We start from the raw sequence: 12972 nt of genomic DNA on the forward strand, positions 1-12972 counted from the left end.
CTTCTTGTTTATAGTTTATTTTTAATTTTTTGAGACTCAAATTTAAAGCCTATAAATAAAATCTTATGGAAACACACCCATATTTATTATTATTTTTATTACCTGTGGCCGTTTTTGTGCTCCACGGCAGAACTGAGTATGGCTTGTACAGCTTAAATTACTGACTAGTAGGTTCTTGACAGGGAATGTTTGCTGACCCCTGATCTAAGCCATCACAAGAAAATCTCGACCTCAAGCTTCCCTTTCCGTTAACCCAGAGGATCCCCTTTAAGAAATCTGTAAGATCCCCCACTCCATCCTTCCGCAACCAACTTACTGGTAAGGGGAGCACTGTTTCCATTTTCCGTCTTTGTTATAATCTCTTGTCAATGAACACCAACTCCGACTCAAAACATAGCCTTCCTTGGTGCACTTAAAAAAGTATTTATTTCTGTACAAGAAAGGGAAGGTGCAGCTTGGGGGATCTGCAAAGAAAGGGTGGAGCAGAAGGAAAAACATGAATATAAAAAGTCTTAGCATTAACCATCGTTTCGCTCACGACACGTGCTTTCTCTACCACACAGAATTGTTTTTGAGGTGGTTAAACCACATCAAGGGCTTCTGGGCCGGCTCAGTGATAAAGAGTCCACCTGTCAATGCAGAAGATGCAGGAGACACAGGTTCAGTCCCTAGGCTGGGAAGATCCCCTGGAGACAGAAATGGCAACCCACCGTAGTCTTCTTGCCTGGGAAATCCCACGGACAGAGGAACCTGGTGGGCTACAGTCCGTGGGGTCACAAAGAATCAGACATGACTTAGAGACAACAACAACAGCAACCCTGTAAAGAGTCAGGATTTGGATGCAGATTTATCTGACAGCAAAAACCATGTAGCCAGCTGCTTCTTGGATCCTAGTCATCTAAACGCATCCTGGGGACACTCACCTTTCGCGGTGCAGTACCGCCATCTACCTTGGAACATCTCGTCGATAGAGCACCAGGCATAGTCACTGCGGACGGAGACGCAGCTGTAGTAGACGATGTCGTCATACACAAATGGAAAGATACAGGAATAGTTACTAAACACTGGAAAAGAGAAAACAAGCAAACTGACAAAGGGAAGGGACTTTCTGACTTCGTCTGTCACACTCGATGGCACCTACCCCCCCCACATTCACATGTGGCTCGTCTCCCTCCCTGCCTTCTCTGGGTCTGGTACAAAAACAGCCAAGTGAGTATCAAAGGAAGCCTATTTCATCCCGGACCTGGAAGCAGACCAGACCCAAGATGCAATTCTAGAGTCCTTCTTAGCATCCTTTTTCTCTCTCTCTCCTAGTAAAAGAAGCCTCTTAGCCTGTCACAGTTTGTCCCTAGGTATCTCTCAAAGCTGACCACTTGTTTTGACTACTCAGTGACTTATTTCTAGATGCTTCTAGCTGATTTGGCCCATCTCTTCTTCACATTGCAGCAAATATCTTCATTCTTGAATACTAACCTGACTCTGCCACACCTCTCTTCATATTCCATTACTCTTTAAAAAAAAATGTTTATTTATTTGGCTTCGCTGGGTCTTCATTGCAGCATGTGAGCTCTTAGTCACAGCATGTGGGAACTAGTTCCCCGACTAGGGATCGAACCTGGGCCCCCTGCATTGGGAGCGTGGAGTCTTAGCCATGAAGTGGCTCCATTACTCTTAGGATAAGAAATAGCATTGAAGTGGCTTATGATATCCTACTTGACCTGGTTCCTAACTGCACTTCCAGCCACTTTGGACCACCCTTCCTTGGGCTCTTTCTGCTCAAGCTTTGTAAGGTCTCCCAAGTGTACCGCCATCTTTCTTGTCTTGGGGATTTATAGGTGTGATCTCTGATTAGCAAGAACATCACACACCCTCTTCCTATTTACCCTCCCCTGACGTTCATCCTAAATGTAAATCTCCAAGGAACTCCCTTGAACATCCAGTCTATGCTGGATCCACTTGTACAGAACTTCCTTACAAGCGCCCTTATACTTCTTTAAAGTTCTCGTATTTATTTAACATGGAGTGACTCGTTCAGTGTCTCTCTCGTTTGTCAGATGTGACCACATATATATTGTTCAACGATAGACCCATGCTATCAACTGACAGGTCAGGACTGGTCCAGAGAAGAAACTTAACCTACAAATGCTGATGTTAATTTCAGTGGAGACGAGAGTACTTTTCCAGAGGAGCATGGGAGAGGATCTTGGAGGGCTGACTTAACTGGGTCTTGAAATATATGGTTTGGCTACCATGATCAGGGAGGGTCTTTAATGCCAGAAGAACAGTGAATGAGGAATTTCCCTGGGTTTCCAGTGGTTAAGACTCAGTGTTTCCATGGCAGGGGGGCATGGGTTCAATCCCCCTACAAGGAACTAAGATCCCACATGCCATGGGCAGTGTAGCCCAAAATAATTAACTACCTAAAGAAAGAAAGAATGAAAAAAGAATAGTGAATGAAAGAATAGAACAACAGGGAAGTAAGCGCAAGGAACTTTCAGAACGTAACATTGTTTCACAGGTGGGGTGAGATAGGGCCTCGCATTTGAGATGCTAACAAATGAAAAAATTACCTGAGAATGGGCGAGGGATACGGAAAATCAAGTCTGAAAGAGAAAAAAAAAAAAAGGCAAAATTTAGACCACCTCCTAAAATACTCTATTCCCAGACAAATGGCAATTACAGGTATCTTGAAGTTGATGCAGCCGACTGCTCTCTTGTTACAGAAAAGCTGTCATATTTTGGATGACTTGAAGGAAATGGCAATCCACTCCAGCACTCTTGCCTGGAAAATTCCATGGACTGAGGAGCCTGGTGGGCTACAGTCCATGGGGTCGCAAAGAGTCGGACACAACTTCACTTTCACTTTCACTTTATGGTTACTTCGAATTTGGACAGGGGGTTTATGTTCACCCAAGACAGTCCATTAATTCAGGTATAAGCACTCACTATCCCTCAGGTCTTTCTTTGTGTTCAGTTCAGTTCAGTCGCTCAGTCGTGTCCAACTCTTTGCAACCCAATGAATCGCAGCACGGCAGGCCTCCCTGTCCATCACCAACTCCCGGAGTTCACTCAGACTCACGTCCATCGAGTCAGTGATGCCATCCAGCCATCTCATCCTCTGTCGTCCCCTTCTCCTCCTGCCCCCAATCCCTCCCAGCATCAGAGTCTTTTCCAGTGAGTCAACTCTTTGCATGAGGTGGCCAAAGTACTGGAGTTTCAGCTTTAGCATCATTCCCTCCAAAGAACACCCAGGGCTGATCTCCTTCAGAATGGACTGGTTGGATCTCCTTGCAGTCCAAGGGACGCTCAAGAGTCTTCTCCAACACCACAGTTCAAAAGCATCAGTTCTTCGGCACTCAGCTTTCTTCACAGTCCAACTCTCACATCCATACACACGACCACTGGAAAAACCATAGCCTTGACTAGATGGACCTTTGTTGGCAAAGTAATGTCTCTGCTTTTGAATATGCTATCTAGGTTGGTCATAACTTCCCTTCCAAGGAGTAAGCGTCTTTTAATTTCATGGCTGCAATTACCATCTGCAGTGATTTTGGAGCCCAAAAAAATAAAGTCTGACACTGTTTCCACTGTTTCCCCTTCTACTTCCCATGAAGTGATGGGACCAGATGCCATGATCTTCATTTTATGAATGTTGAGCTTTAAGCCAGCTTTTTCACTCTCCACTCTCACCTTCATCAAGAGGCTTTTTAGTTCCTCTTCACTTTCTGCCATAAGGGTGGTGTCATCTGCATATCTGAGGTTATTGATATTTCTCCTGGCAATCTTGATTCCAGCTTGTGCTACTTCCAGCCCAGCGAAATCCACCCTATCCAAGGTCACTCAACTTTGACCCATTGGTTGAAATTCCACAGGTCTGAAAGTTGGATGGAACATCTAGCTTTTGCCCACATGCCAACATTTCAGGAAAACAACCTGTTTGTTTGTTCAGTGCTAGAGGCTGAATATTTATAGCTGCTGCTGCTGCTAAGTCGCTTCAGTCGTGCAGCCTTGGTGATTTTGTTTGATTTCATTTCGTTTCGTTTCTCACATCATTTTGCTTTTTATCATCCCTGAACCTGTTTCAGGAAGTGTCTCAGCGACACTTCCACTGTCATAAAAGTCAGGTTGAAAGTGAAAGTCACTCAGTCATGCTCGACTCTTTGCAACCCCATGGACCACACAGTCCATGGAATTCTCAAGGCCAGAATACTAGAGTGGGTAGCTGTTCCCTTCTCCAGGGGATCTTCCCAACCCAGGGATCGAGCCCAGGCCTCCTGCATTGCAGGTGGATTCTTTACCAGCTGAACCACCAGGGAAGCCCAAGAATACTGGAGTGAGTAGCCTATCCCTTCTCCAGAGGATCTTCCCAACCCAGGAGTCAAACTGGGGTCTCCCACATTGCAGATGGATTCTTTACCAGCTGAGCTACCAGGGAAGTCCTAAAGTCAGATTGGACGCAATTAAAGACTAGAAAGGAGATACACAGACCTGTTAACCAACATTAGCTTATATTTAATTGGCCATTCCTATGTTCCAGCCATTGTCCTCAGTTGCTCTTCACAACAACTCTATGAAGGAGAGATTATAATTTAGAACACTCTTCTCCTCCCCGCCCCAGCAAAGTTTTACGGAGGAGATAACACAGGCAACGGGAAACTATTGGAAGTTAAAAGACCACTGACTGGTGGGAACAAGGTTCCAACCCAGGAAGTCCTGCTATGGAGACTGCGTTCTGGACACAATATTGATATTATCTTGGAATTGTCACCTACCTGTGCAAGTGACTTAACTGATATACTTCACTCTCCTGATCTTTGATATGGTGATGCTAACTCATAGATCTATGTGAGACTCTATACCTCAGGAGCTACGGCATGGTGAGTATGTCACTGTGTTAGCCAGTAGCAGCCCTGCTTTTCAGAAAGTAGCTGAGAAGTTGTCAACGTTTTTGAAGTTGTGATTAAATGAATGATTGTTCTGGGTGGTTTCCTGCACTGAACACCTTCTGCTAATTATCTCACAGAAATCATGCTTACAACACTACTGTAAGATTGGTATTACTACGTGTAATTGTGGAGCCCTGTACTAGGGTCACAGGTGTGGAGCCTTATACCAAGGTCACAGGACAAAAATTTCCAGAATTAACCAAGCCCCATAGCAACTGTTGCCATGAGCCTGCTTACCTAAACGGACCAGCTCCTTGACCTCATATTAGGTAAAGTACCCACCTTGTAGCATCCTAACCACTCACTCAATGCCACCCCTCCTGTTGGAATTTTCTTCTCTTTTTTTTTTTTAGTTTGAAATCTGGAATTGGCCAGACTGGTCTTTTTTTTTTTTTTTTAACTTTACAATATCGTATTGGTTTTGCCAAATATCGAAATGAATCCACCACTGTTGGAATTTTCTGTCTTGAGGCTATAAAAATTGGCCACTAGCCTACCAGCATCTCCCACTATAATAAACTCTATTCTCCTCTCATTGTGCCTCGTGTCTGGAAATTCTTTTCCACCCCTCGCACATACCACTGTAGTAATATTTACAGATTGCAGAGTATTAATGAGGATCTCTGTTCTGTAGATACTGCAATGGAGGCTTAGAGAGGTGGGGGGTGGGGAAATCATTGTTCAAAAGCCAGAGAACTTGTGAAATAGATCGCTAGTCCAGGTTCGATGCATGAGGCAGGGTGCTCAAGGCTGGTGCACTGGGATGATCCTGAGGGATGGGATGGGGAGGGAGGTGGGAGGAAGGGTCAGGATGGGGAACACATGTACACCCATGGCTGATCCATGTGGATGTATGGCAAAAACCACCACAATATTGTAAAGTAATTAGCCTCCAATTAAAAAAAAAAAAAAAAAGCCAGAGAACTAAGAAGCAGTTCAGGTACTCTGGCTGCAGAAAATGAGCCTCTGAAATACTCCTGCCTCTGAGGGGTTGCTGTTTCCAATTCTGAACCTTTTCCAGGCAGTGCCGCCCCAAAGCTGAAGCTCTACTCTGGGCAGATGAGGGACATTTTAGGATAAAACCATGGGTACTTTCCCTGTGGCTCAGATGGTAAAGAATTTACCTACAATGCGGGAGACCCAGTTTCCATCCCTGGGTTCCCCGGAGGAGGGCAGGGCAACCCACTCCAGTATTCTTGCCTGGAGAATTCCATGGACAGAGGAGCCTGGCTACAGTCCATGGGGTTGCAAAGAGTCAGACATGACTGAGTGACTACACTTTCTTTTCTTTCTATGGGTACTTAAATTTCTTTATAAACGTTAACAGTAGCTGGGTGAGTTTTCTGCTTTGCTCAGCCATGGCAGTTAACCTTTACACCCTCTTATCTCTGCAGTTTTCAATCTTCATAGCCTTCTCCTCATTTTACAGATGAATGAGCAGAAAGAGACTTTCACTTAAACCTTTCCCACACAGTCAAAAAAAAAAAAAAAAAAAATGCATGCAGCCTGAACTCTTGCCCAGCTCTGTCTGATTTCAGGAACTAAGTTATTTGTTTTACGAACCTGGAGATGATCCTTTACTGTTTCATCTGCTAGTACTGATGAACAAGACTAAATCCTTATGGATCTTCTGTGGTTGTGCTTTATGCCCTTATCACATTGTATGCCTGGGCAGACATTACCATTTTCATCATCAGATCCCCTCCTCCTCCCCTTTCCTTCATCTCTCTCCTTCCCTCTCCTCTCTTCCTCCTTCTCTTGCTCCAGCTGCTGATGAGAATAAATGCCACCACCAATCGACTGAGGAATTCCAGTATGCCCAGTGTGTTCTGAGAAAGAGGAAGCTAAAGGCAGCCCTCTCCCCCAACCCCGGCCCCCTGACATCTGAAGGCTGACTGGGCACTCGGGGCTCGCTAGCCCTGTCCTTCTCCAGTCAGGCCTCAATCACTCAGGTGTACTCTGAGATCATGAGAAAATGAGATAAAGCAAGAGCTGTTCAGCATTGTGTGGAAGCACAGACATGCACGCTCACGTGTCACAGACTACCAGACACCTCCTCCTTCTGTCCAAAAACAGTGACCGCTGCCTCTTTGTCAATTACACCTTTCTCACGCTGTTCTGTCTTCACTCCAGAGAAGATTAACCGAGATACCCAAGCATAGCATTGCCTCCACTTTCTGATCACATCCAATCTCGGGTGAGATCCGGCTTCCTTAACCTAAGCCTCTCCCGCTACAGTCTCCCACCCAGAGCCCAAACCCTAGAATAGATCCTAACACCCTCTTCCTGAGACTGCCCATGGTATACCCTAGGCTGTGTGGTCTTCCTGGTTCCAGTGAGTGAGAAACCAGTTTGTTCAGCACCCCTGTGTTCCTGGTGGGCTTGGGTTACATGCAGGTCATTGACTGTTCCAACAGTTTTACCTACCTTTTCTATATAATCCTTACAACAGTGATAAGAGATAAAAATCATTTGCCCTCTAATGAACTTGTTTTCTGGAGAGGGAATACACTGAGTTCAAACTTCCGATGGGTTATGAAAGGGAAATCATGTAAGTCTTTTCAGCCACCCCCAACTCCAGCCTCCCCACGGATAACCATGTTGTAATTCCTGTGAAACCTACAGAGATAGTTCATAAATATTCAACATATTTATTAATAACATTTTACTCCCTTTTTAGACAAAGGAGGACTTGGCTTACATACTGTTTATTTGAAGCTTACTCTCTTAACAAAAGATCTTGGTAAACTTTCTAAAGCAATACATAATAAGCTTCATTCATTCTTCCTTCCTTCCTTCTTTCTCTCCCCTTTCTTCCTTCTTTCTCTCCTTTTTCTTTCCTTCCTTCTCTCCCTTTCATTGTAGTAAGAACCCTTCACATGAGATCTACCTTCTTTACAAACTTTTGAGTGCACAAACCAATAACTGCTGGCTGTAGACATCATGTTTTCCAGCAGACCTCTGGAACTTATTCATCTTGCGTTATGGAAATCTCTCACCCATTATGCAAACTCCCCATTGGCCCTTCTCCCCAGTCCTTGGCTCCCACCAATTCTACTAGTGTGACTATTTTAGATACTTCATCTAAGTAGAAACACCTGTATTTGTCCTTTTGTGACTAGCTTATTCCACTTGGCATTACGTCCCCCAGGTTCATCGTGCTGTTCCATTCAACAGGATGTCCAGGCTTCCTCCTTCCTAAAGTATTATAACCATTATACAGATGAGAAGCTTGAGGCTTAAAGAGAGGCAAAGTGACCTACTGATGATCACCCAACCAGCAAGAGGAAGAGCTAGGATTTGAACCCAGGACACTCGAAATCTTGGATTCAGCACTAACCATTAGACTCTATTTAAAAGATGCTATGAACATTGGCTAGAGTCTTTCCTGCCCATCTCACTCCAAACCACCCCCTCCAAGGTATCACCTTCTTCTTCTACCCTCCCCTCCCTGACGCTTCTGGCGTTCTCACCTGATTTCAGCCCATGTAGGCAGAGGGCCAGGGACAGCCATCCCACCGGGCTTCTCATCACTCCCAGTGACCGCAGGTGGCCTGCCCAGTAGCGCGCGTCGCTTCTGGCTTTATGCCCTCCAGCTTGTGCTCCTCCCACTCCCGCTCTTCCGACTATTCACAGATTCACTCCACAACCTTTTCTCCCATGCCCCGAATCCCAGACTGCCTAGAAAGACCAGGAACAACCATCTCAGAAAGCTCTCTAGCAGCATTCTGGAAGTGTGGTCCCTGGACCAGCTCCACCATCTTCACCTGCAAACTCGTTAGCAATGCAGGTCCTTTGGCCCCCACAGCAGACCTGCCGAAACACCGAGGCTGAGACCAGTGACCTGCCGAAACACCGAGGCTGAGACCAGTCTGTGTTGTAACAACTCACCTCCTGGTGAGTCCAGTGTTCGAAAAAGTTTGAGAACCACTGCTTTAAAGCTTGCTTCACACTTCCTTATCCATTTCATATCATCTACTCCCTTGATTATTAAAAACAAAAAAGACTAACACAACATTGTCAAGCAACGATACCCCAATAAGAAATATCGTTAAGAATCTCCAAAAGAAAAATGTATTTGTTTTCTATCCCTGATTTAATAGAAACTCTTGCAATAATTTAACCAAAGCTTCTCAGCCTGGACTTTGGGGAGAAATAAATAGAGACACAGAGAGAGACAAAGTCCAGTAAGAAAGGCAAAGTCATCTTTAGCTTCCTGAATAAGTAAGGCTCAGAAAGCCTAGGCATTGTGCCTTGTGGTCAGCCAGTATGTGGAAAGGATGGATCTTGATCCACTTTAGAATTCCTCTCCCACCAGCCATCTCTGGAGGGATCTGGGAAGAGTGCTTTATAAGAGAGAGAAGAGACTGGAAGAGTGACTTCCCCAAAGGAGGCGGGTGTCTTGCTGGACTCCCTGAGGCAATCCAAGATGAGGAAGAAACTGTCCTGGAGGCCAAGTATCATGACGTCAGGAAGGGAGGCACTTAACGCTCATCCTGCAGATTTTGTCTGTGCCGAGACCTTTTCAGATGTTATTTCCCTTCTGCCCCATTTGCAAAACATACGGAGATGGGGGACTGCTTAGACATAGGTGTGCCCTTTCTGAAAAGAGATGAGAAAACAGAATACAAGAGAAGTGGGGGAACTGATAAAGGCATGGAGAAGCCTGAGTCTCTCTTGTCTGATGCACTGATGTTGTTGTGTAAGTTGGGTCCAACTCTTTTGCAGCCCCATGGACTGTAGCCTGCCAGGCTCCTCTGTCCATGGGATTTCCCAGGCAAGAATACTGGAGTGGGTTGCCATTTCCTTCTCCAAGGGATCTTCCCCACCTAGGGATCAAACCCATGTCTCCTGCATTAGCAGGCAGATTCTTTATCACTGAGCCACCAGGGAAGCCCTGTCTGATGCATAGGTTTTTGCTTTTTCTATTTCTCTGTTTTGCTGAACTGAAAGATGCCTGGCCTCTCTGCAGTTAATGAGGTCACCTGTCAATCAAGAGTAAGCAACATGGCTGGTATCAACGCTTCACACGAAAGAGCTGAGAGAAGTCTCACTTCCCTGTGTGGCAAGGGAATTGGATCCATGGTTTGACATCTGAGGAAATGGAGGCTCCAAGAGGCAACATCATTTGTCAGAGTTACGTGGCTGGTGCAGGTGTGGAAGGGCACAGATTCAACGCAGGCACCTGGAGGGGGGCATGGCAACCCACTCCAGTATTCTTGCTTGGAGAATCCCAAGAACAGAGGAGCCTGGCAGACTGCAGTCCATGAGGTTGCAAAGAGTCGACTGCGACCGGAGCGACTGAGCACGCACGCACGCACTCACCTTGATGCCAATCCTTCTTGCTCTTTCACATCCCATTGTTCACAGTGATCTTTCAGGTCTCTTCATAGGAAGCCTGGTCTCTCCAGAGTCACAGGTAGAGGGTCACTCTCTACCCATGGACTTACTTCATCTCAGACACTTGCTAGTTGAGGGACTCTGCAAAATTACTTTTGCTTTCTGAGCTTGCACGCCAGATCTCTAAAACATCTAGGGTGCCTGCATCTGATTTGAGAGCCCAGTGAATGTTTTCTTCCTTTGAGTAATTCCAGGTAATTATTTTCCATCACAATATATAGTCTATTACCCTTACTGTTTAGGATACCTACCAAGAAAATCAGTGGAATGTGAGGTCAGTTTTCTATACCTATTATAACTATTATTTTCTATTGTTATTGTTGATCAGTCACTAAGTTGTATCCAACTTTTTGACACCCCATGGACTGCAGCATGCCAGGCCTCCCTGTCCATCACCAACTCCCAGAGCTTACTCAAACTCAAGGCCATCGAGCCAGTGATGCCATCCCACCATCTCATCCTCTGTCATCCCCTTCTCCTCCCACCTTCAATCTTTCCCAGCATCAGGATCTTTTCAAATGAGTTAGCTCTTCGCATCAGGTGGCCAAAGTATTGGAGCTTCAACTTCAGCATCAGTTCTTCCAATGAATATTCAGGACTGATTTCCTTTAGGATGGACTAATTTGATTCTCCAACACCACAGTTCGGAAGCATCAATTCTTCAGCAATTATTTTCTATACCTATTATAATTATTATTTTCTATACCTATTATTTAATAGGTTCATACTTCTGGTAGATATTTGACTTTCTGACATTGATTAGGGAAGATAGCTTGTGCATCTTTGACTTTGTCTCTCTCTTTTTTGGGTGAATTTTTAAAAACGCTCTTAATTCTAACTTCTCCCCAGGATAACAGGAGGTTATACTCCTGAATATTTATGAGGCTTCGGAGGTGGCAATGAACATGTGCTCAGTTCGTGAGGCACGTTCTAGGGATCCATCCCACCCCACACCCTAAAGTCATGGGTGGGACGCTATGAGCAGGGTCGAGAACATCCTACACTCTGGACAGGCTGAAGTGGACGTTAAAGAGAACCCATTATTCCTTTCCTGCTCAACCGAAGAGTCATTATGCCCTGAGGCGCTCACCCAACTGTGATAAACTATTTTTCAAAACCAAAGTGGGTGTCTAGCCAGCTGTACTGGGAGGGGTTTGGTGAGGATGAAAGGAAAACTTGACCAAAGTCATGAACGTACCAAGAGGCCACACTGGGGGAATTTCCCTGGTGGTCCAGTGGTTGAGGATCCATCTGCCAGTTTGGGGGCCACAGGTTTGATCCCCGTTCTGGGAAGATTCCACATGCAGCATAGCAACTAGGCCCGTGAGCCACAGCTACCGAAGCCCTTATGCCTAAAGCCGGTGCTCTGCAACAAGAGAAGCCGCCTCCGTGAGAAGCCCGCGCACTGCAACTAGAGGAAAGTTGGGCCAGTGCCTAAAGCCGGTGCTCTGCAACAAGAGAAGCCGCCTCCGTGAGAAGCCCGCGCACTGCAACTAGAGGAAAGTTGGGCCAGCAACGAAGACTCAGCACCGCCAGAAAGAAATAAGTAACTCTTAAAAAAATTAAAGAGGCAGCGTTGGACTTGAAATCCTAGAGACTCTACATGAATACCTCTAACCACAGGGAAACAGAGAAATTACCGATGATTCTAACAGCAAAGCGGTGATGTGAGGTTCAGCTTTATCTTCTGCCAAAATGGAAAGATACATGGAACTGGGTTTAGATTCTTGCAATACCAACTCTAGAACTTGCAGAAAATATATGAGCATTCATGTCAGAGGGACACTAACTTTCGAATCCTGAATTTCCCCCTGATTTGTTGGGGATGTTAGCTAAGTAACGACTATCTTTCATAAGGGTTGTTTAAGATCTGTATTCCATAGATGCACAGCGCACGAGGACCGGTGTTCAGCCTTCACTGGTGTCTGTTGTTTTTTAAGAGTTGAGTCATTGTAAATAAGATATGTGAATCCTGAAACCTTGCGTATACTTCTGCTGGGGCAGCTGTAACCAAACACCATGGACTGGGTGGCTTAAACATCATGCCTTTATTTGCTCATGGTGCTGAAGACTAGAAGTCCATGACCAAGATGCTGGTGAATTCTATTCGTGGAGAAGGCTCTTCCTGGCTTGTGGAGGCTACCTTCTTGCTGAATTTAAGGTCTTTGCCCTGTGCTCATATGATGGGGCAGGGTGGGCGGGTAGAGAGAGATGGCAAAGAAAAGACATCTCTGGTGTCTCTTTGGGGACACATGTGCATTTGAGGGGAGACACCATTCAGTCCTTAATACCCTGATTTATCTCTGCAAAGGGAGATTGTTGGTCTCAGCCTCACTTATACCATGGGAGAATCTGAGGTTATGGGCATGAATTGTGAGTCAGCGTAAAAGAGCAAAGATGTCTTGATTCTTGGAAAAGTTGACCCATACCCTCATGTAGACAACTAGAACTTAATGCTAATCTGCAGCTCTCATGCAGTTGATAATTTCAAGAAGGAACTAGGGGAAATTCCCTGGTGGGCCAGTGGTTCAGTCCCTGGTCAGGGAACTGAGATCCCACGAGCCATGAGCCCAGAACCAAGCAAAACAAAAAGAGAGAGAAAGAACTAGAGATGTGAGAATTCACT

The 12972-nt window shown here is 45.4% G+C and overlaps 1 protein-coding gene across 2 annotated transcripts; it reads right to left on the reverse strand.

Annotated features, from left to right (window-relative positions):
- Positions 1-222: 222 nt before the first annotated feature.
- Positions 223-8498, reverse strand: LOC147354148 (binder of sperm protein homolog 2-like). 2 transcript variants are annotated; one of them, XM_086349677.1, is made up of 4 exons: positions 8420-8498; positions 2571-2603; positions 924-1064; positions 223-464 (listed from the first exon to the last, which is right to left on the reverse strand). In XM_086349677.1, exons 1-4 carry the CDS (start codon positions 8475-8477, stop codon positions 313-315), a joined length of 384 nt encoding a protein of 127 aa, XP_086205803.1. In that variant the 5' UTR covers positions 8478-8498; the 3' UTR covers positions 223-312. The 2 variants fall into 2 exon arrangements, with proteins under 2 accessions (XP_086205803.1, XP_086205804.1); XM_086349678.1 differs by having other exon boundaries at positions 924-1006; positions 8420-8497.
- Positions 8499-12972: the final 4474 nt, after the last annotated feature.

This window comes from Bos grunniens, chromosome 18 (assembly GCF_055505025.1).
Source record: "Bos grunniens cultivar Pamir isolate PY7600 chromosome 18, Bosgru_T2T1.0, whole genome shotgun sequence".
Taxonomy (NCBI): domain Eukaryota; kingdom Metazoa; phylum Chordata; class Mammalia; order Artiodactyla; family Bovidae; genus Bos; species Bos grunniens.